Source organism: Heptranchias perlo, chromosome 19 (assembly GCF_035084215.1).
Source record: "Heptranchias perlo isolate sHepPer1 chromosome 19, sHepPer1.hap1, whole genome shotgun sequence".
NCBI classification, from domain to species: Eukaryota; Metazoa; Chordata; class Chondrichthyes; order Hexanchiformes; family Hexanchidae; genus Heptranchias; species Heptranchias perlo.
The window spans coordinates 2,024,607-2,049,283 of NC_090343.1; the positions used below are offsets into that span (position 1 = coordinate 2,024,607).

Below are 24,677 nucleotides of genomic sequence, written 5' to 3' on the forward strand. Positions count from 1 at the left end.
GCGCTCAACACAAACAGGGTTCGATCAGCCCACCCACCTCCCCAAAAAAAAAACTGAACCATTTCTTTCACTACCCACACACCCTCCTCTACAAACACAGACTACAGACTCACAAGAACATTCTCGCTGCAAATGAAAGGTCTCGTTTAAATGGAGTCTTCATGAGAAAGAGATCAGCCTGGGAACAGCCTGCTAGAGAGAATTTCAGGCCAGCAACCGGCCATCTGGAACACCATCATCACAGTGTGCGGGGGAGGGTGGTCACAGCTAGAATTTTTAAAAATTCTTGCATAGATTCAACTTTCTTTCCCACAAAAAAAAATCAAGAAGTTACTGTAAAAAAATAAAATCAGAGGAAAAAAAGTGAGCAATTTTTTTTGGAAAATAAAAAGTTGTTAGAAAATGCTGATTAACCTCTGATAGATTGTGTATGAAAACACATTAAAACCTAACTGTAAACTACGTTAAACTGAGGCCACATCTGCCCTCTCAGGTGGACGTAAAAGATCCCATGACAATATTTCAAAGCAGAACAGGGGAGTTCTCCCCGGTGTCCTAGGGCCAATATTTATCCCTCAACCAACATCACTAAAAAAGAGATTATCTGGTCATTTATCACATTGCTGTTTGTGGGATCTTGCTGTGCACAAATTGGCTGCCGCATTTCCTACATTATAACAGTGACTACATTTCAAAAGTATTTCATTGGCTGTAAAGTGCTTTGAGACATCCTGAGGACATGAAAGGCGCTATGGAAATGCAAATCTTTCTTTTTCTTTTTAATGAAAACATGTTCGAAGCCTACTGTAAGCAACTAGGAAAAAATTAAATGGAGCTTCAGTTCAGAACTTACTAAAGTCTGCTGCACTTCACAAGGAACTCCAGCAGGTTAGAAGTGTAGTGATCGATACCAATAGGACACACATCTTACAGTGGGACCACTGCTTGGCGACCAAAAGACCCCCCCCCCACCTCCTGATAGTGGAATCGCTGCTTGCTAACCAACAAGACATTACCACCCTCTTCTGTTGTAAAGGGATTGCTGCATGCTGACCGGAAGGGCAGCTGCCTTTATAGTGCAACTAAAATGAAGAAACAACTCTTCCAAAAACTCCAGTACAGCTCTGACACTGGCATCTACTGGATAATGTGAAACATTGCTCAGGTATGTCTGATCCCTAAAAAAACAGGATAAATCTAACCCGGTCAACTACGGCCCGATCAGCTGCCTCCAGATCAGTAAAGTGATGGCAGGAGACAGCTACTCACCGATGTTCAGTTTGGGTCATGCCAGAACCAGTCAGCTCCAGACCTCATCACTGCCTTGATCCAGACATGAACACAAAAGCTAAATGCCACAGGAGAAGTGAGAGTAGCTGCCCTTGACATCAAAGCAGCTTTCACCAAGTATGGCATCAAGGAGCCCAAGCAAAACTTAGGTCAACTGTTTGGGGGGGGGGGGGGGGGGGGGGGTGTCCAAAGGAGAAACGCTCTAATGGCTGGAGTCATACACAACACAAAGGAAGATGGCTGTGGTTGTTGGAGGCCAATCATCACAACCTCAGCACAACACTAGAGGAGTTTCTCAGGGCAGCGTCCTCTGCCCAACCACCTTCATTAATGATCTTCCCTCCATCATAAGGTCAGGAGTGCGGCTGTTCACTAACGATTGCACAGCGTTCGGCTCCATTTGCAATTCCTCTGATAATGAATCAGCCCATGCCAGCCTAAAGCTGCAACATTCAGATTTGGGCTAATGAGTAACATAGAAAATAGGAGCAGGGGTAGGCCATTCGGCCCTTCGAGCCTGCTCCACCATTCAATATGATCATGGCTGATCCTCTATCTCAATACCACATTCCTGCTCTCTCCCCATACCCCTTAATGCCTTTTGTGTCTAGAAATCTATCTAGCTCCTTCTTAAATATATTCAGTGACTTGGCCTCCACAGCCTTCTGTGGTAGAGGGTGGTGAGCCTGTGGAATTCTCTAAGTGAAGAAATTTCTCCTCATCTCAGTCCTAAATGTCCTACCCCGTATCCTGAGATTGTGACCCCTCGTAGCAGGGAATATTCACACCACTGAAGTGCCAGGCAATAACCATCTTGAACAAGAGAAAGCCCAGCCATTTCCCCTTCACTCGTCAACAGCACCACCATCACCAAGTTCCCCACCATCAACATCCTCCCAAATGGTCAAAATTGTAGACAAGTTCTCAGGGAAACCCACTGAATGAGACAGTACAAGTGAAATCAGGAAACTAGATCTGGCCCTGGAGACTGAGGGATACAGTGAGAAGGAGATGGAATTACATAGGCACAGAAACAGGCCATTCGGCCCAACTGGTCTATGGCAGTCTTTATGGCTCCACACGAGCCTCCTCCCACCCCTCTTCATCTAACCCCATCAGCATACCCTTCTATTCCTTTCTCCCCCATGTGCTTATCTAGCTTCCCCTTAAAGGCATCTATGCTTATCGCCTCAACTGCTCCATGTGGTAAAGTACCTCTCTCTGGGTAAAGAATGTAGGCCGAGTTGATATCAAAAAGGGAGGGGCTAGAAGGGACCACAATTTCTGCTTTAAGTGCGTGTGTGAAAATTAGTTGAAGTGACATGCCAAAGGGCCACCATCCGTGAAACTGCTCCCCAATGGGAAATGTAGGAACAGAAGGAGGCCATTATGCCCTTCGAGCCTGATCCGCTATTCAATTAGATCATGGCTGATCTGCACTTCAACTCCATTTATCCGCCTTTGCTCCATATCCCTTGATATCCTTCACCAACAAAAATCTTTCAATCTCAATCTTGAAAATTTCAGTTCACCCAGCATCCACTGTATTTTAGAGGAAGAGTGTTCCAGATTTCCACTTGTGTGAAAAAGTGTGTTCTGATTTCACACCTAAACAGCCGAGCTCTAATTTTGTTGAGTCCCCTTGTTCTGGTTCTCCCACCAGAGGAAATAGTTTCTCTGTATCTACCCTATCAAATCCCTTTATCATTTTAAACATCTCAATTAGATCACCTCTCAACCTTCTAAACTTAACGGAATGTAAGCCAAGTTTATGCAACCTGTCCTCATAGTTTAATGCTTTTAGCCCCGGTATCATTCTGGTCAATCTGCACTGCACCCACCCAAGGCCAATATACCCTTCCTGAGGTTCGGTGCACAAAACTGAACGCAGATGGGGTCTGACCAAAGCTCTGTACAACTGAAGTATCACATCACTTCTTCAGTTTTGAATTCCAACCCCTTTGAGATAAAGGCCAACATCCCATTAGCCTTTTTGATTACTTTATGAGGAATCTGCACCTTCAGGCAGGGAGGATCATAGGAACAGGAGGAGGCCATTCAGTCCTTCGAGCCTGTTCCGCCATTCAATTAGATAATGGCTGGCTGATCTGTATACCTAACTCCATTTACCCACCTTGGTTCCATAACCCTTAATACCCTTGCCTAACAAAAACCTAGCAATCTCAGTTTCAAAATTTTCAAGGTTGGGAGGAGAGAGAATCAGCAAGGAAAATGAAAAATAAAAACTTCTGGCCCAAACATAAGAACACTGGAATTGCTGCCCTGAGAAAGACCAAGGTCTATAAAATTCACCTTCTACTATCCTGAAAGTCGCATGATACAACAATAATGATAATTCTCGTGAAAATGCTCAAATTGCTGACTCATAAAAACCAGCAGATTGAATGAGGATGAGAACACAAGGATCACTCAGCTCAGACACGCTGTGAGCTCCTCGATATCTAACTGTAGCCTTAGGTGCAAACTCCCATTTCACCGGCAGAGTGGAAAAATGATGCAACTCCGGGGAAACAAAAATCCATTTCAGGTCACCTGGGGGGCCTCTCTGTGCCTTAACGCAATGGCGATTTCAAACCTCATGCTTGGGACCCCCTACAAATATTGACACATTCCTGGGACCCGCATCTTAACTTCCAAAAGATAATGGTAGTTACCCAAGAGGAGGAAAATGCTAACACTGCCGAATATTTTTCTTAGTATCCAGCAACAGAAATAATGCTTTAGCAAATCAGAAAAAATTCTTGATGGTGCTGAGGGATGTGTACCTGTCCCCAGATGGAAATTCTCTAGCGCAGGGCTATCGAAAGCCCACTCACCTTCGGAATCGAGTCCTTAACGCCAAGGCTGCTTGCTATTTGCACTCCTATTTCTTATTTGCTGGTTTGTTCTGTTTGAATTTTGTAGACCTGGAAGTTTGGAAAGGACTGTTTCAGCTCTGTGACAGGAAGGAAGGAAGGAAGGAAGCAAAGGAAAGAAAGGTTACAGCAGGGAAGGAGACCATTCGGCCCATCGAGTCCATCCGCCTCTATGCAAGAGCAATATGAAAGAAGGAAAGATAAGGAAAGGAAGAAAAAGAACTTGCATTGATGTAGCGCCTTTCACAACCTCAGGATGTCCCAAAGCGCTTTACAGCCAATTAAGTTCTTTTGAAATGTGGTCGCTGTTGTAACGTAGGAAACGCAGCAGTCAATTTTCACACAGCAAGGTCCCACAAACAGCAATGAGATAATGACCAGATTATCTTTTTTTAATGACATTGGTTGAGGGACAAATATTGGCCAGGACACCGGGTGGAACACCCCCCTCCTCGTCTTCAAATAGTGGCGTGGGATCTTTTACGTCCACCTGACAGGGCAGACGGGGCCTCAGTTTAATGTCTCATTCGAAAGACGGCACCTCTGACAGTGCAGCACTCCCTCAGTACTGCCCTGGTGTGTCAACTCAAATCTCTGGAGTGGGGCTTGAACCCTCCACTTCTGACTCCGTGCTAAGGCTGGCACCCAGGCTTTTAAAGATGGCTGGATGAGCAATGACTAGGAGTTGGAGAAGGTAGAGATTAAGTGGTATCAGAGGTGGCTGACTGTACAAAGAGAAACCAAACATTCTACCCCAACATACAAAACCAAACATCAGGAGAATAAGGACAGCCACATCCAAGTAAATAGAGACACTGGGGCCAAACATGGAAACGCCAAAAGGATACAAGAAACCTTTTAAGCGGCACATGCCCTGTGATGGTACAGCTCAGGTATTTAAAAAACCTATAATTCCCAGAAGCCAAGAGCACAAGAGCATTTATCAAGCTCGTTCTCCATGGAAGAAAGATGTACTCCATACAGTCACCTGGTGGGATGCTCCATGGTTGTTGCTGGGCTACCGTTATAGAACGGTCAGGGGAATTGTTCCAGAAGGTTCTCACACATTCCGCTATCTCGCGTTATTCCCAAAGACAAGAAAAATACAGACACCTCCCATAGCGGGTTTATAGAAATGTCATGGGATTGTTCCTGAGGGTTCTCTCACATTCCGTTATCTCGCGCTATTCCCAGGGAGAGTGAGAATGCCGACACTTCCCTCCGTGGGTTCACAGTTGTGCAATGATGCTGCCGTTTCAGGCATGAACAGTTGGTCAGAGACCTCTCCAAACCTCATGCCATTGATACTGTCCCTTCAACGCCTCCCTAGTACAGCTGCTGTTATGGATTTGCCCCAGTCTCGCCATGGAACAGATCTCAAGCACCAAGGCAACATTGGGACAACTGCATGTGCCAGTGTGCAGCTGTGCACACAAGGTTGTTTTAGATGGGAGGCCCTCCAGTCCAATTGATCTCCAACTGCTTCTCGCTGTTCCTGAAATGAGCCCAGTGCCCTGATCTCAACCACTCTTTCTGGCAACCCAGCTGTTGATCACACAGTGCATAAATATTCCCAACCATTTGTCCTTCAACTCGCAGCCTTTTTTTTTTTTAGGAACATAGGAATAGGAGGAGGCCATTCAGCCCCTCAAGCCTGTTCCGCCATTCTGTTAGATCAGGTCAGATCTGCCTCTTAACTCCATCTACCCGCCTTGGTTCTGTAAACCCTCAATACCCTTGCCTAAAACAAAACTAGCAAACAAAAATCTATTTCTGCTGCTTTGTGTTACCTTAAAGTATTGTTTACCTTCTCCATGCCATTAAACATCTTGCATACCTCCATAAATTCCCCTCTAATATGTCTTCACAAGGCCTAAGAGTCCTAGCACGTCTAGTTGTCCATCGCAGCTCATCCCTCGGATACCAGGGACTGGCCTGGTTGGCTTTCTCTGAATGTGACAATGTTTCTAGCTGTGGGAACTTCCTGAAACCTAGAGAGTGGTCCCTGTACATCAGCAATGCAAATACCACATTTATATCAGACCACTGTCTCCGGAATCGGAGTTGCTAACTTAAAGGAGTTCCAAAACACATGGGAGCTTTGATTCAGTTATACGATCGTGCTGTAGACTTGAGGGTCTGGGAGAGGATGGAAGAAAATCAACAACGGTTTGCATTCCTGATCACTATCCAGTGTCCCCTGCTTGAAAACACGTGCGCGCGTGGGGACATCTGGTTCAAACTGGGCCGCAAGTCCATTTCCAATCAAATAAGCTGTCCACTGACACACTGAGAGCAGTCACATGGGTTAAGGCACCAGAGAACTACCTTACGCCCACAGATCTGTCCTCCAGCAAGTGGCAGTCCCTTCAGGAGGGGAGCACGCTACTACTGCTTGCATTCTCCCTCCTGTTAAAGACAACTGAACGCAGAACGCCACAGTTAAGAGATTCACTAATGACTGAATCCTGTGACAGACTCACTCCAGAATCCCCAATAATATGACATTACATATAACAGCACTTCATTACTTTGTTAGAGGACTTTGGGTCATTAATTATTTCCATAAAATCCACCAGCGATAAATGTGATTAAATTATCCATCCCTCTGCTCAGTGAGGTTCCTATATTAACGCGTCAAAGGCCTTAAAATTGTTAAAACCAGCTCCCCCAAACGAGCCACACAGGCCAAGAAGATTCCCGATTTGATCCATGGTACATTAGCTGATCTCAACAGTACAGGTGCTTCAATTAGCCATGGCTCAGTCGGTAACACCCAGCGCTTCGGAGTCAGAAGATTGTGGGTTCAAGTCCCACTCCGGAAACTCGAGTACATAATATAGTCTGATACTTCAGTGCAGCACTCCCTCAGTACTGCACTGATCATTGAATGGCGCAACAGGCTCGAGGGGCTGAATGGCCTACTGTTCCTATGTTCCAAACTTGGGGGGTCTTGCAACCCTGCAACCAGGTACCGAGTCCACTAGCTTAGGTAAGTGGGGAGTGTCCCTATGGCGCTCCGTCTCAGGCACACGGAAACGCTGCTAATACAGATTCCACAGTAGCTTGTTTTTGGAACCGCACAAGCAACTCAAAAATTAGTTGATTAATTTTAAAAATGTATCTTTACTCCAAAGCCTTTGAAGCGAGATGGGGAGGGGAGAAGCAACCTTCTGCCAAGTGTCCAAATGTCCATCAATGCCATTCCAGAACCAGCAGCAAGGGAGTGTGCCAGGCACTCGGGAAAGGCAGGAAAACATGGAGGCGAGTTACCCTAGGTCACTCTTCCACTGCTCCCCTTGCCTCCATATCCTCAATAACTCTGGGTGTTCAATGCCTGCAGGAACATGGCCCCTTTGGCAATTCTGGCTCCATCCAGGTTCCACCTAAAGAAGTTTGTTCCATTCACAGACGAGTGTTGGAGCATAAAACATGCCCAACAGAATCACACTCCAGTACTTTTTAAAAATGTATTCTCGGGATGTGGGCAGCATTTATTGCCCATCCCCAGTTGCCCCTCGAGGTGGTGGTGAGCCGCCTTCTTGAACCGCTGCAGTCCGTGTGAAGAAGGTTCTCCCACTGTGCTGTTAGGGAGGGAGTTCAGGATTTTGCCCCAGTGACAATGAAGAAACGGGCGATATATTTCTGAAGTCAGGATGGTGTGTAAGCTTCACAAAAGTAAGCTCGCAAGGTAGATTCAGATTTTTGAAAAAAGGGCACTTTATTCCATTCGATTTCATCCTCCCATCTCCTCGTTACAGGGTCTAGCCGTTTCCGACAAGCCCCGGCGTCCTGGTCCCAGCCACTCGCTCTGACAACTCATTCAGCTGATCACCCCCTGGGTCAGGAAACTCGCCGGCCTCCAGTCTGTAGCTGTGCTTCACAGCACTGAACCTATGCCTCACTAGGTCTGCTAATTTAGGTGAATAAATGTTACTTAAACTTCAGGATAGGGGAATAAAAAAAAACTCAGTTATCACAGATGTTCCCTGTTAATATTTCCAAAATCATCTCTGACATAAATCACTCAAATAGACAACATCCATCCCAAATTCTGGCCATAAATGAAAGTTCACACACAAATGGGCTCGAGTCCTTCTAATTCTCAATGAACAGGGAACTAGTCGGGGGGAGGGAGAAAGCAAATGCACCCAGGTTATACTTATTGTGGAATCTCAAATCTTTGGACCTGTGGAGTACATTAAAATGACGCAGTACTCACATTCTGCCATGAGAGAGAGCTCACTGCCCCTTTCCCGCATGTGGTACATTGTATGGTAGATTCAGAGGGCCAGAACTTGCTGAAAAAATAACAGCGTGCGAACGACACCCGCTGTTATGAATGTGCAAATCGGCCAGCAACTCGTGGCGAGGAAAAGATAACCCGTGAGTTACAAATCACCACAAGTTGCTGGCCGATTTGTGCCGCCCCGCGTTAGCTTCGCGAATACAGCATCTCGTCCTCAACCTTCCCGTGAATATCACAATGCTGGGTGTTACAGTGTGCTGATCTTGGAACTGTGTTCTACCACCTTTACATTCCTGTGAAGCGCCTTGGGATGTTTTACTACGTTAAAGGTGCTATATAGGTGCAAGTTGTTGTCGTTTATGGTACACCTTGCTTCCAAAAACACTAACATAGTTATGAGGAGAGACTCAAGTTTCTGGGGCTATTTCTACTGGAGTAGAGAAGGCTAAGAGGAGACTTAACAGAGGCTTTTCAATTTTTGAAGAGTGAATAGTTGATAGTGTGAATAGGGAAAGACTATTTCCTCTGGTTGGGGATCATCAATTTCAGACTAAGAGTGAGGAGAGGTTAAGCAATTTTTTTTTTGCACAGGGTTGTTGGAGCATGAAATGATTTGCCACAGGAAGTGGTTACGGCAGAGGCCACTGCATCTTTTAAGAAAAAATTGGATAAATATTTGAAGCACACATGACTGTAGGGAGAGCAGGGCAGTGGGATTAGTTTGTGATTGTTCTAGCAAAGAGCTAGCATGAATACATTGGACCGAATGTCCTCCTGGTGTGCTGTAAACTCCCATGGTTCTATAAATGCGTGGCAGGAATCACCATCTCAGAAAGTGGTCGTCAAAGAACAAAATATTGTAGTTTTCAAAATACACGAACATTTCAGAAAAGAACCTCGCAACTTGACTAATCAATGGATCCCGCAAGTTGCAGCAATTCAAAAACTTCACTTTAATTCTTGAAGAAAAACAAATATACTAATTTAGGCTTGATGAGCACACATGAGGAAGTGTATCCTGGAAATCTGAAACTCAGACTGGAGGCCATTTCACACACAACCAGCAGTTTACAAAAGCCACCTGTAGACAGTTAAAGTTACATTGAGTCTACAGCACAGAAACAGCCCATTCGGCCTACTTTCAGTGATATAAACACATTCAATCTGTTCCTTCTACTCTGACCGACATTTCCTGGGGCTAATTTTTTTTATATAAGAAGCGGTACAAGGAATGTCCCATTATTGGGGATAACTTGCTAATTCATACGCCAGGCATCCCGTTGCTAAGCACTATCTATTTGAAAAAAATTAGTTCCCTCCTCTTCTGAGTGAATTATCTTTTGCTAAGGTACAGATCGATGGGCAGTCATCCAAGCATCTTGATCAAGTGGCCATTTTTCATGTAAGAGGGGCCATCACAGCAGAGCCCAGTTCTGTTCACAACCAACGTCCACAGATACACTTCCCAGCAGGGTCGCCAGATAACAGGAACCTTGGCCGATTTCTTGCCTCTCCTCAACACCAAGGTCAATGCAGCCGATTACTTTTTCTCTTCATTCCACTCACCCCCCCCCCCCCCCCCCCCACCGACCCTCACCCGAGGGCAATCAGCACCATTCAACTGCCCCAGCCAATACAGCTCACAACAGACATCAAACCCAACCTAAAATGGTTTGCAGCACAGAAACAGGCCATTCGGTCCAACTGGTCTGTGCCGGTGTTTTTACTCCACACAAGTCTCCTCCCACTCCAATTACCCTGCCCTTGTATCCCTCATGTATACATTACACGTCCCCTTAAATGCATCAACGCTCTCCACTTCAACCACTCCACGTGGCAGTAAGTTCCACGTTCTCACCACTGTGTAAAATAATTCCTCCTAAATTTTTCATTTGATATGTTATGCTGATAGGGATAGATGATGAAGAGGGGTGGGAGGAGGCCGGTGTGGCACAGACCAGTTGGGCCGAATGGCCTGTTTCTGTTCCATGTGATTCTACCTTATATTTATGGCCCCTTGTTCTGGACTCACCCACAAGTTTCTCAACATCCACCCTATTGTGCCCCTTTGTAATTTTAATCTTCTAAATCGCACAGATCCACAATGTAGTTTCTATTATGGAGCGATGTAGGTCTAGCACCCCAGACAGGATGTGACACAGAGTCTAAAGTCCAGCGGCCTTGTGAGAAATGGAATGAAATTGGCTTAACCAGCAGTACCAGCTTTCTGCCACCAGAGGAGCTCTAACAGAGCTCACTGGGGGCCTCTATTGACGAAATCCAGTACTGCAGCAACACAACACATGGGCACACCACCTGAACCTTGGCAGGATCAGGCCCAGACTCGGCATAACATGCCCACAAAAATAACATGCAACCTCTCACTGGCATTACCTGGCGTCACAAGCTGCTGTCTTAAAAAAAAAAGAATGAAAGGATAGGACAGGGTAGATAGAAGCAGACAGCAGTAAAAACTGAAAATGTGAGAAACACTCAGCAGGTCAGGCAGCATCCGTGAACAAAGGAAAAAGGTTAACTAACATTCCAGGACTATGACCCTGCATCAGAAACAGAAGCTGCTACACGAAGAACAGCTTGTGAGGAGGAACCCGGCAAAGGAAAAGGGGCAAGGAAAATAAATTACCACACACAAGAAAAAGAATGAGCTGGAAAACAATTAGGTGGAGGACAGGAGATGACTAAATGACAACAGTGATAATAGCGTAAGACAAAAGGAGGCAGACTGTCTCCAGTAATTGAGGGTCTGGAAGGAAGGGCCATAGATACAAGATTAAATGCAAGAGATTTAGAATAGAGAGCGGGAGAAACTCCTTCACACAGAGAGTTGTGAGGCCGTGGAATTCACTTCCAGGGCTAGCGGTTGAGATTGTCTCAACATTCAAGATTAGATTGGATTGGAAGGTGGATGAAGGAAAAGGGGTTGGAGGAATATTGGAACAGGGAGGGTAAATGTGATTCGGAGTATTTGCTCAAGTGGAGGATAAACACCAACACAAAGCAGTTGGGCCGAATGGCCTGTTTCAGTGTTGTGACTTCAATGTAAACCGTATCCTAACTCACACCAAGTCCCATTCACCCATCACCCTCGTGCTCGCTGACCTACATTGGTTCCCAGTCCGGCAAGGGTTCGATTTTAGAATTCTCATCCTTGTTTTAAAATCCCTCCATGGCCTCGCCCCTCCTTATCTTTGTAACCTCCTCCAGCCCTACAACCCTCCGAGATCTCTGTACTCCTTCAATTCTGGCCTCTTGCACATCCCTGATTTTCATTGCTCCACACTTGGTGGCTGTACTTTCAGCCGTCTAGGCCCTTAGCTCTGGAATTCCCTCCCTAAACCCCTCTGCCCCTCTGCCCATTTAAGATGCTCCATAAAACCTACCTCTTTGACCGAGCTTTTAGTCACCTGTCCTAATACCTCCTGATGTGGCTCGGTATCAAATTTTGTTTGATAATCGCTCGTATGAAGCGCCTTGGGATGTTTTACAACATTAAAGCTGCTATATAAATGCAAGTTGGTATGTATTTCGAGGTGATCACAATCCACCTGGGCAAGGATACTTCAACTCAGGGGTATTAATTAGGCTGTGAAAGGAGATCCTGACAAACGTGCAAATGGCCAGCAGGGCATGGGGAGGTGGGCTACAAATGGAGCCCCCAGTCCACACTTACTGCCAAGCTCCACCAAATGCCATCTCAAAGGACCTGCACTTATGTTGTGTCCTGGTGTGAAGAATTGGTCCCCGATTTTCATCACTGCACCATTGGCGGCCGTGCCTTCAGCTGCCTAGGCCCTAAGCTCTAGAATTCCCTCTCTAAACCTCTCTCTTCTCCTTTCAGGCGCTCCTTAAAACCTCCCTCTTTGACTGAGCTTTTGGTCACCAGTCCTAATATCTCCTTTTGTGGCTCAGTGTCAAACTTTGTTTGATAACGCTCTTATGAAGCACCTTGGGACTTTTTACTCCATTAAAGGTGCAAGTTTTTGTTGATGTATTCATAATCCAGGTGGCATTATATTACCAGCAGGTTATATGTTCTACATTTACCTGTCCCTGTAGAAGATGGGAGGAGATTAGCAACAGGTGTTTACAGTAAATCACCAGCTCTGCAGCTCAGGTCAAACATGACATCAAGAACTGGGGGATTTTTTCAACTAAATTCTCAGAGAAACAAACACTTCACCAGTTAATAGAGCTATTTACAGAACAAACCACACCGGCAAAAGGCAAAGAAACCTTTAAAAAAGCCACACCAAAAAATAAATAAATTGGTCAAAAAAATACACAATGTCCCACTCAGCTAATACAGTCACTATCCAATGTGCAACTGACCAACACTGGTCAGGAACGACCGAGGTTCAGTTCGCCACTTGGCGATTTAGCCGAGTTCAATTAGTAAAAGACGAGGTAGTAGAGAAATTGGATAAGATAAAAATAGATGAAGAGGAGCTACTTAAAAGATTGGCAGTGCTCAATGTAGAAAAGTCACTCGGTCCAGATGGGATGCATCCTAGGTTACTGAGGGAAGGGTGGAAATTGCGGAGGCTCGAGCCATAATCTTCCAATCCTCCTTCGATATGGGGTCAGTGCCAGAGGACTGGAGGATTGCAAATGTTACACACCTGTTCAAAAAGGGGGAGAGGGATAAACCCAGCAATTACAGGCCAGTCAGCTTAATGTCGGTGGTGGGGAAACTTTTAGAGACAATAATCTGGGCCAAAATTAATTGGCACTTGGAAAAGTATGGTTAATAAATGAAAGCCAGCACGGATTTGTTAAAGGCAAATCGTGTTTGACTAACTTGATTTGAGTTCAATGATGAAGTAACGGAGAGGGTTGATGTGGGTAGTGCGGTTGATGGGTCTATGGACTTTCAAAAGGCATTTGATAAAGTACCACATAATAAACTTGTTAGCAAAACTGAAGCCCATAAGATTAAAGGGGAAGTGGCTGCATGGACACGTAATTGCCTAAGGGACAGAAAGCAGAGAGTCGCAGTGAAGGGTTGTTTCTCAGACTGGAGGGAAGTATACAGTGGTGTTCCCCAGGGGTCAGTGTTGGGACCACTGCTCTTTTTGATTATTACAAAATTAGCTGGATTTGGGTGTACAACAACAACTTGCATTTATATAGCACCTTTAACGTCCCCAGGCGCTTCACAGGAGCGTTACCAAACAAACTTCGACACCGAGCCAGATAAGGAGATAGTAGGACAAGTGACCAAAAACTTGGTCGAAGAGCTAGGTTTTAAGGAGCGTCTGAAAGGAGGAGAGGTAGAGGGGTTTAGGAAAGGAATTCCAGAGCTTGGGGCCTAGGCAACTGAAGGCACGGCCGTCAATGGTGAGGTGATGAAAATCGGGGATGCGCAAGAGGCAAGAATTGGAGGAGCGCAGAGATCTCGGAGGGTTGTAGGACTGGAGGAGGTTGGCCTTTCCCCAATATAGAACTTTTACTCCTGTTCTATCTCTGTTCTTTCCCACAACTATGCTAAATCTAACTGAATTATGATCACTACCACCAAAATGTTCTCCCACTGATACTTCTTCCACCTGCCCACCTTCATTCCCTAAAACTAAATCCAGAACTGTTCCTCCCACTCTTTTGGGGTATATGTGCACAAATCTTTGAAGGTGGCAGGGCAGGTTGAGAAAGCGGTTAACAAAGCATACGGGATCCTGGGCTTTATAAATAGAGGCACAGAGTACAAAACCAAGGAAGTTATGTTGAAACTTTATAAAACACTGGTTTGGTCACAACTAGATTATTGCATCCAAACCACTTTAGGAAGGATGTGAAGGCCTTGGAGAGGGTGCAAAAAAGATTTACCAGAATGGTTCCAGGGATGAGGGACTTCAGTTACGTGGAGAAACTGGGGTTGTTCTCCTTAGAGCAGAGAAAGTTGAGAGGAGATTTAATAGAAGTGTTCAAAATCATGAACGGTTCAGATAAAGTAAATAAAGAGAAACTGTTCCCATTGGCGGAAGGATCGAGAACCAGAGGACACAGATTTAAGGTGATTTTTTTTTGTTCATGGGATGTGGGCGTCGCTGGCGAGGCCAGCGTTTATTGCCCATCCCAAATGGCCTGCGAGAAAGTGGTGGTGAGCTTCCTTCTTGAACTGCTGCAGTCCGTGTGGTGAAGGTTCTCCCACAGTGCTGTTAAGAAGGGAGTTCCAGCATTTTGACCCAGTGACGATGAAGGAACGGCGATATATTTCCAAGTCGGGATGATGTGTGACTTGGAGGGGAGCGTGCAGGTGGTTGTGTTCCCATGTGCCTGCTGCTCTTGTCCTTCTAGGTGGTAGAGGTCACGGGTTTGGGAGGTGCTGTCGAAGAAGCCTTGGCGAGTTGCTGCAGTGCATCCTGTGGATGGTACACACTGCAGCCACTGTGCGCCGGTGGTGAAGGGAGTGAATGTTTAGGGTGGTGGATGAGGTGCCAATCAAGCAGGCTGCTTTGTCCTGGATGGTGTCAAGCTTCTTGAGTGTTGTTGGAGCTGCACTCATCCAGGCAAGTGGAGAGTATTTCATCACACTCCTGACTTGTGTCTTGTAGATGGTGGAAAGGAGGTGAGTTAATCGCCGCAGAATACCCAGCCTCTGACCTGCTCTCGTAGCCACAGTATTTATATGGCTGGTCCAGTTAAGTTTCTGGTCAATGATGACCCCCAGAATGTTGGTGGTGGGGGATTCGGTGATGGTAATGCTGTTGAATGTCAAGGGGAGGTGGTTAGACTCTCTCTTGTTGGAGATGGTCATTGCCTGGCACTTGTCTGGCACGAATGTTACTTGCCACTTATCAGCCCAAGCCCTGATGTTGTCCAGGTCTTGCTACATGCGGGCTCGGACTGCTTCATTATCTGAGGGGTTGCGAATGGAACTGAACACTGTGCAATCATCAGCGAACAGCCCCATTTCTGACCTTATGATGGAGGGAAGGTCATTGATGAAGCAGCTGAAGATGGTTGGGCCTAGAACACTGTCCTGAGGAACTCCTGCAGCAATGTCCTGGGGCTGAGATGATTGGCCTCCAACAACCACTACCATCTTCCTTTGTGCTAGGTATGACTCCTGCCACTGGAGAGTTTTCCCCCTGATTCCAATTGATTTCAATTTTACTGGGGCTCCTCGGTGCCACACTCTGTCAAATGCTGCCTTGATTCACCTCACCTCTGGAATTCAGCTCTTTTGTCCATGTTTGGACCAAGGCTGAAATGAGGTCTGGAGCTGAGTGGTCCTGGCGGAACCCAAACTGAGCATCGGTGAGCAGGTTATTGGTGAGTAAGTGCCGCTTGATAGCACTGTCGACAACGCCTTCCATCACTTTGCTGATGATTGAGAGTAGACTGATGGGCGTTAATTGGCCGGATTGGATTTGTCCTGCTTTTTGTGGACAGGACATACCTCAGCAATTTTCCACATTGTCGGGTAGATGCCAGTGTTGTAGCTATACTGGAATAGCTTGGCTAGAGGTGCAGCTAGTTCTGGAGCACAAGTCTTTAGCACTACAACCGGGATGTTGTCAGGGCCCATAGCCTTTGCTGTATCCAGTGCACTCAGCCATTTCTTGATCACGTAGAGTGAATCAAATTGACTGAAGACTGGCTTCTGTGATGGTGGGGATATCGGGAGGAGGCCGAGATGGATCATCCACTCGCCACATCTCGTTGAAGATGGTTGCAAACACTTCAGCCTTGTCTTTTGCACTCTGCCATCATTGAGGATGGGGATGTTTATGGAGCCTTCTCCTCCAGTTAGTTGTTTAATTGTCACCACCATTCACGACTGGATGTGGCAGGACTGCAGAGCTTTGATCTGATTCGTTGTTTGTGGAATCGCTTAGCTCTGTCTATAGCATGTTGCTTCCGCTGTTTAGCATGCACAGTCCTGAGTTGTAGCTTCACCAGGTTGGCACCTCATTTTTAGGTACGCCTGGTGCTGCTCCTGGCATGCTCTTCTACACTCCTCATTGAACCAGGGTTGATCCCCTGGCTTGTTGGCAATGGAAGAGTGAGGAATATGCCGGGCCATGGGGTTACAGTTTGTGCCGGAATACAATTCTGCTGCTGCTGATGGCCCACAGCGCCTCATGGATGCCCTGTTTTGAGCTGCTAGATCTGTTCTGAATCTATCCCATTTAGCACGGTGGTAGTGCCACACAACACGTTGAATGGTGTCCTCAGTGCGAAGACGGGACTTCGTCTCCACGAGGACTGTGCGGTGGTCACTCCTACCAATACTGTCATGGACAGATGCATCTGCGACAGGTAGATTGGTGAGGACGAGGTCAAGTATGTTTTTCCCTCGTGTTGGTTCGCTCACTACCTGCCGCAGGCCCAGTCTGGTAGCTATGTCCTTCAGGACTCGGCCAGCTCGGTCAGTAGTGGTGCTACCGAGCCACTCTTGGTGATGGACATTGAAGTCCCCCACCCAGAGTACATTCTGTGCCCTTGCTACCCTCAGTGCTTCCTCCAAGTAGTGCTCAACATGGAGGAGGACAGATTCATCAGCTGAGGGAGGGCGGTAGGTGGTAATCAGCAGGAGGTTTCCTTGCCCATATTTGACCTGATGCCATGAGATTTCATGGGGGTCCAGAGTCAATGTTGAGGACTCCCAGGGCCACTCCCTCCTGACTGTATATCACTGTACCGCCACCTCTGGTCAGTCTGTCTTGCCGGTGGGACAGGACATACCCAGGGATGGTGATGGAAGAGTCTGGGACGTTGGCTGAAAGGTATGATTCTGTGAGTATGGCTTTGTCAGGCTGTTGCTTGACTAGTCTGTGGGACAGCTCTCCCAATTTTGGCACAAGTCCCCAGATGTTAGTGAGGTGGACTTTGCAGGGTCAACTGGGCTTGGTTTGCCTTTGTTGTGTCCGGTGCCTGGTGGTCCGTCCGGTTTTATTCTTATTATGACTTTTTTTAAAGCAAGATTGTACAACTGAGTGGCTTGTTAGGCCATTTCAGAGGGCAATTAAGAATCAACCACATTGCCGTGGGTCTGGAGTCACATATAGGCCAGACCGGGCAAAGACGGCAGGTTTCCTTCCCTGAAGGACTTGGCAAAACAACCAAAGGCGACATGATGAAAAACTTTGTTACGCAGCGAGTAGTTATGATCTGGAATACGCTGCCTGAAAGGGTGGTGGAAGCAGATTCAATGGTGGCTTTCAAAAAGGAATTGGATAAATACTTGGAGAAAAAATATGCAGGGCTATGGGGAAAGAGCGGGGGAATGGGACTAATTGGAGCGCTCTTACAAAGAGCCGGTACGGGCTCGATGGGCCAAATGGCCTCCTTCTGTGCTGTAACCATTCTATGATTCTATTTATATAGCACCTTTAACGTAGTAAAACGCCATGGCACTTCACAGAAGTGTAATCAGACTGAAATTGACATCATGCCAAAGGAGGAGATATCAGGATGGGGTAACTAAACGCTGGGTCAAAAAGGTAGATTTTAATTAGGGTCTTAAAGGGGAGAGAGAGGTGGAGAGATTACGGAGGGAATTCCAGAGCATTAGGCCTAGACGGCTGAAGGCACAGCCGCCATTGGTGGAGTGAAGGGAGTGGAGAGATGCGTAGGAGGCCAGAGTTAGAGGAAGGCAAAAAGTCAGGATTTTCACCCCTCTCAGCTACCAGAATCCCCCATTAGAGAGTAGACATTGGAGTGGATATTAGGGTTAGCTGCGATCTGCCAGCTACAGTCAAATAGCCTGACCACAATAGGCTAGGTGCACGCAGTAAGGGGACTTAGTCAAAGTACTGGAGGCCATCAGCAAGGGTCGGCTCCTTTTAGGAAAAGAAAATTAGGAAAAAATAAAAATGATTTCACTTCTAATAAAATGCATAATACTATCCCTGGAGGATTCAGTTAACCCGCTCCACCAGTTAAAATGCTGCGATGCGAAGCTTGAAACACACTGTCCAGATTCCAAGCTCAGCGGATAAATGCAGTTTGGTAATTCTACAGTAAAGAGGTCCCGCAGTGGCTCGGGCATGCGATACACTGCCCAGTGTGGCTCTCAACCATGCAGACCAGCCCCAAGCAATACATCACCTGCAGGTTGCTCTCACACAGCTCCAGGCTAACAGCTACCAGTAGACACAGCCGCAGTTGGCCCATAACAGACAAAACAGAGCAAGTTATGGAGGGGAGAGAAAAGGCAGCGTATCCCCAAAAGAAAAGTTCAAACGCATAGAATCTATGATATTTACAACTCTGCCCATCGTGTCTGATCCAGCTATTTGCTAGATCAATCCATAACTAATCCCACGGCCCCACTCATTCCTCATAGCCCTATGTCAATCACAAACTAATTCCACTGCTCCACTCTCTTCCTATATCCCTTTATCAATCCAAAACTAATCCCACTGCCCGCTCTCCCCATGGCCCTGCATTAATTCCATTCTAATCCCACAGCCCTGCTCTCCCCCATAGTCCTGTATCAATCCCACTACCCCACCCTCTCCCCATAGCCTTGCATCAATTCCAAACGAATCCCATTGCTCTGCTCTCCCCCCATAACCCTGTATCAATCCAAAACTAATCCCACTATCCTGTTCTCTTCCCATGGTATCAATCCAAACTAATCTCACTGTCCCTCTCTCCCCCATAGCCCTGCATCAATCCCATAATAATCCCACTGCCTCACTATAGTCCTTTATCAATCCAAAACTAATCCCACTGCCCTGCTCTTCCCCCACAGTCCTCTATGCTTCAAAATATTTATCCAATTTCCTTTTCCCTGCAAAGATGCAAATCATTCCATGCCCCAACAACTGTGTAAAAAGAATTCTTCCACCTCTCTCTCTCCTCACTCTCAGGTGATTATTTTAAATTGAAGACCCCGTGTCACTGACTCCCCAACCAGAAGAAAGAGTCTTTCCTGATCAAAACCCTTCACAATTTTAAATGCCTCTTAAATCTCCTCAGCTCCATTGGAAATAGTTCAGCCAATATTTCAGTAGGCGAGTGGTCAATCTATGGAACAGACTCCCTAGGGAAGCAGTTAGTATTGATTCATTCAAATTCATAGTATCATAGTAGGTACAGCACAGGAGGCCGCCATTTGGCCCACTGTGCCTGTGCCGGCTCTTTGAAAGGGCTAGCCAATAAGTCCCACTCCCCTGCTCTTTCCCCATAGCCCTGTAAATTTTTTCCGTTCAAGTATTTATCCAATTCCCTTTTAAAAGTTACAATTGAATCTGCTTCCACCGCCCTTTCAGGCAGTGCATTCCAGATCATAACAACTTGCTGCATAAAAAAATATTTCCTCATGTCACCTCTGGCACTTTTACTGCTCACCTTAATCTGTGTCCTCTGGTTACCGACCCTTCTGCCACTGGAAACAGTTTCTCCTTATTTACTCTGTCAAAACCGTTCATGATTTTGAACACCTCTATCAAATCTCCCCTTGATTGTCTCTGCTCTGAGAACAACCCCAGCTTCTCCAGTCTCTCCACATAATTGAAGTCCCTCATCCCTGGTACCATTCTAGTAAATCTCTTCTGTACCCTCGCTAAGGCCTTGACATCTTTCCTAAAGTGTGGTGCCCAGAATTGAACACAATACTCCAGCTGCAGTCTAACCAGTGATTTATAAAGGTTTAGCATAACTTCCTTGCTTTTGTACTCTTATGCCTCTATTAATGAAGCCCAGGATCACACATCCTTTTTTTTTTAAAAAAACAGCTTCTCAACTTGTCCTACCACCTTCAAAGATTTGTGTACATACACCCCCAAGTCTCTGTTCGTTCATTCCCTTTAAAATTGTTCTGTTTAGTTTATATTGCCTCTCCTCATTCTTCCTATCAAAATGCATCACTTCACACTTCTGTGTTAAATTTCATCTGCCACATGTCTGCCCATTTTACCTGTCTATGACCTCCTGAAGTCTGTTACTATCCCCCACATTTCCACAAGTTTCACGCTGTAATAGCGCTCTCTCTAATGGTGTAATAATGTCCTTTATCAATATTGCTACTCTTCCTCCTTTTCCAATTTCCTTGTCCTTTCTAAAGACCATATAACCTGGTATATTTGTCTGCCAGTCAAGCCCAACTTGTAGCCAGGCCACAGTGATGGCCACTACGCCATGCCCTTCAAGCTAAATTTGTGTTTCTAATTCACTTGTTTTATTCCTTATGCTCCATGCATTAGTGGATAGAACTCTTATTTGGGCAACAGACCCTACCCTGCCCTTTGCCCCATTGCTGTTTTTCTCTCATTTTAAATCATCACACTCCTTGTTTTTCATTCCAACAAGCCTTGTGTTAAACACCAGCAAACCCCTTCTGAATATCCACATCCAATACTGGCCTCTTGCATATCCCCGATTTCCTTCTCTCCACTATTGACGGCCGTGCCTTCAGTTGCCTAGGCCCTAAGCTCTGGAATTCCTTCCCTAAACCTCTCCAACTCTCTCCCTACTTCAAGTCGCTTCTTAAAACCTACCTCTTTGACCAAGTTTTTGGTCACTTGTCCTAATATCTCTGTGGCTTGGTGTCAAATTTTGTTTGATTACACACCTGTGAAGTGCCTTGGGACGTTAAAGGCGCTGTATAAATGCAAGTTGTTGTTGACATCCTTCCTAAAGTGTGGTGCGCAGAATTGGACACAATACTCCAGCTGGGGCCTAAACAGTGATGTATAAAGGTTTAGCATAACTTCCTTAGTTTTGTACTCAATGCCTCTATTTAAAAAGCCCAGGATCCCGAATGCTTTTGTTCTTAAACAGCCTTATCAACTTGTCCTGCCAATTTCATATCCACACTGCCGCTTTAATTACATTATAAAAATATTTATGCATTCAGTGTAGTGGTCTGGCAGATCAGGCAGACTGCAGAGGAATTTTATGCCAGAACCCTGTACAGTGCAGTAATTCACTGCAACTCCTATCATATCCCCCGTAAGCTGTTACCGTGGGCTTCCGTTACCGTGGGGAACCAAGAATAGTCGTTACAACAACTGCAATTAAAAACACACCGAATTCTCAGCCAATGGTTCAGCAGGTTGATCAAGTAGGTAGGTTAACGCATAATAACTATGTAAATCCCAAATTCAATTCCCAGTCTGTGCAGTGTTAGATGATCTCAGACAGTTGGGGTGCTAGAATTGGCCTCAGCTCCTCTGGCTGAGAAAGAGAGGGAAAGAAAAAATAAAATTCAAATCAGCCCGGGGGCTGGGCTCCGAAACAGCTACCTCGGTGGGAAGTGCTTGTGTAGGCGTCAAGATGAGGATAGGATCAGGCTTGCTTATGACCCACCATTACTCCCCTGTAGGCAATTCGCCCGTTGACACTCAATGTCAAGGCACACACATGAATAAATAGTCAGTGGAGGGTAACCAGCCTGTAGTAAATGCCACAAGGGAAACTAGGGAGGATAAAGTCAGGACCACTTCAGCAGAAACATACTGTTACCTCAAGACACACAAGGGGGGGATTTATATATTTTTAGAAATTAGGCTGGTTTACTCACCAGTTTTTCTTTCTTCTGTATTTTCATGATCCAGTTTGTGGATATCCAGCTTAGTCTCTGTAATGACAGAACCATATGAAATGTCAGCTAATAGTGAACAGATACACATTTCAAGGAAATATATTAATTACTTGTAAATTGCCCATGGTGTTGGCTGCGATCAGTCGATGAACAAGTTTTTTTTCAAAAATTATATACACAAGATGGTTTGCTCCACAGATCCACCTAGTGTCAAAGCCTGCAACTACATGACAACTGAAAGCAAAATTGAATGGAAAATGTTGACATAGCAAATTACAATGGTAAATGATAAAATGTCATGACAGCAGGAAGTAAGGTTTGTGAACAGGAAGTGTTTGCCATACATCTATAGATAGTTCCAGAGTCCAACCAAAATAGTGGCCGAGGATCACAGATGGGCAAATGAAATGCCAGCCTGTAACAGGGATAACCTCGAGAACTAGAGTGAGTCTGACATCTATAGTAGGCACAATGTTAAACCAATCCTGAAGGAAGTAATAATGAAACACTTGAAGAAATGTAGAATAACGAGAGAGGATCAGCAAGGATTTAAGAACATAGGAACAGGAGGAGGCCACTCAGCCCCTCGAGCCTGTTCCGCCATTCAGTTAGATCATGGCTGATCTGTATCTTAACTACATTTACCCGCATTGGCTCCGTAACCTTAATACCCTTGCCAACAAAAATTTATCAATCTCTGTTTTGAACTTTTCAATTGACCCCCAGCATCAACAACTTTTTGGGGGAGAAAGTGCCAGATTTCCACTCCCCTTTGTGTGAAGAAGTGCTTCCTGACATCACCCCTGAACGGCCTGGCTTTAATTTTAAGGTTATGCCCCCTTGTTCTGGACTCTTCCACCAGAGGGAATAAGGTAGATAGAGAGAGACTATCACTTCCTTTGATCATCAAGGCATTTGATAAAGTACCACATAACAGATGTATTCAGAAAATAGAAGCATGTGATTAAAGGGACTGTAGTAACTTGACTCAGGGATAGGAGGCAGAAAGTCGCAGTGAACGGATGTTTTTCTGACTGGAGAGAAGTATGCAGTGGGGTCCCCCAAGGGTCGGTATCAGGACCAGTGCTTTTCTTGTTATATAATATATAAATAAATGACCTGGACTTGGGTATAGAGAGTATAATTTCGAAGTTTGCAGATGATACAAAACTTGGCAACGTAATAAATAGCGAGGAGAATAGTAGCACACTTCAGGAGGACAGAGACAGACTGATGAAATGGACAGACACATAGCAGATGCAATTTAATGCGGATAAGTGTGAAGTGAAAGACTTTGGGAGGAACAACGTGGAGAGGCAATATTAACTAAATGATACTATTTTGGGGGGGAGTGCAAGAGCAGAGACACCTGGGGGTACATATTCATAAATCTCTGAAGTTCGCAAGGAAAGTTGAAAAGGCAGTTAAGAAAGCGAATAGGATACTTGGCTTTTTAAATAGGGGCATTGAATACAAAATCAAGGAAGTCATGCTGAACCTTTACAAATCACTGGTTAGGCCTCAGCTGGAGTACTGCGTACAATTCTGGGCACCACACTTTAGTGAGGATGTCAAGAGGGGGCATATAATGAGGTTTATCAGGATGATACCAGGGATGAGGGACTTCAGTTATATGGAAAGATTGGAGAAGCTGGGATTGTTCTCCTTAGAGCAGAGAAGGTTAAGGGGAGACCTAATAGAGGTATTCAAAATTATTTGGGGTTTTGATAGTTTCTCCTGACTTGCTCTGTTTCCTCTAGCAAGTGGGTCGGTAACCAGAGGTCACAGATTTAAAATAATTGGCAAAAGAACTAGAGGGAAAATGAGGAGAATTTTTTTCCCCCACACAGAGGGTTGTTAAGATCTAGAAGGCACTACCTGAAAGAGTGATGGAAGCAGATTCCATAGGAACTTTCAAAAGGCAATTGGACATGTACTTGAAGATGACAATTAGCACGGTTATGGAGAAAAAGCTGGGGTGTGGGACTAAATTGGACAGCTCTTTCAAAGAGCCAGCACAGACATGACGGGCCGAATGGCCACCTTCTGTGCTGTAAGATTCTATGATTCTATCTTAAACACCTCAATTAGATTACCTCAAACTTCAATGGAATATAGAAGATTATGAGATGGTAGTCATGTCTGGCACAACTATTGGAGATCTTTGAAGATATAATGAACATAGTGGATAAAGGAAACTCAACTATACATTTAGAATTTAGCACCGAATCTGACAGGAGATTGGGCTAAAAGGTTGGAAGGCACAGAATAATGAGGAGCTTCTAGAGTGAAGAGGAAGTTGACTCAGAGGAAGCAAAAGGGTAGTTGCACATAAAACTTCATCAGGATAGAGGATGGCATTAGCAGGTACAAGTCCGAGGAACATTACATTGACCGTAAAAGATTTGCAAATGGATACAAACGAGCTAAATTGGTTGACCACACAAAACCCGGTTAGGAAGGAGGAGGAGTTCCAAATAACAGGAAACTCGTAGACCAAATATAATGGGAACAGGAGAGGTTTGGGGGATTGCGCTGACAAATGGAAGATATCAATTAATGCAGATAAACAGAGAGACTGAAAAACGGGACTAAGCAGTGGGGATATTAGATGGTAGGCAGCGAACCACAGGACATAACGCAGGAGAAGGATCTGGGGACACAGAGAGACAACTTGTTGAATGCACGGCAGTAAAGGCAACAAACAAGATCTTGAGGTTAATAACCAGAGGGATAGAACACAAGT

General features: G+C 45.5%; 1 protein-coding gene across 1 annotated transcript in view; it reads right to left on the reverse strand.

The window, feature by feature from the left end:
- chd6 (chromodomain helicase DNA binding protein 6) overlaps positions 1-24,677 on the reverse strand; it is a 177,881-nt gene that overhangs the window by 135,255 nt on the left and 17,949 nt on the right. The window contains 1 exon segment of the mRNA XM_068000152.1: positions 21,911-21,967. Coding sequence (XP_067856253.1) covers positions 21,911-21,937 — 27 coding nt within the window. The 5' untranslated portion in view covers positions 21,938-21,967.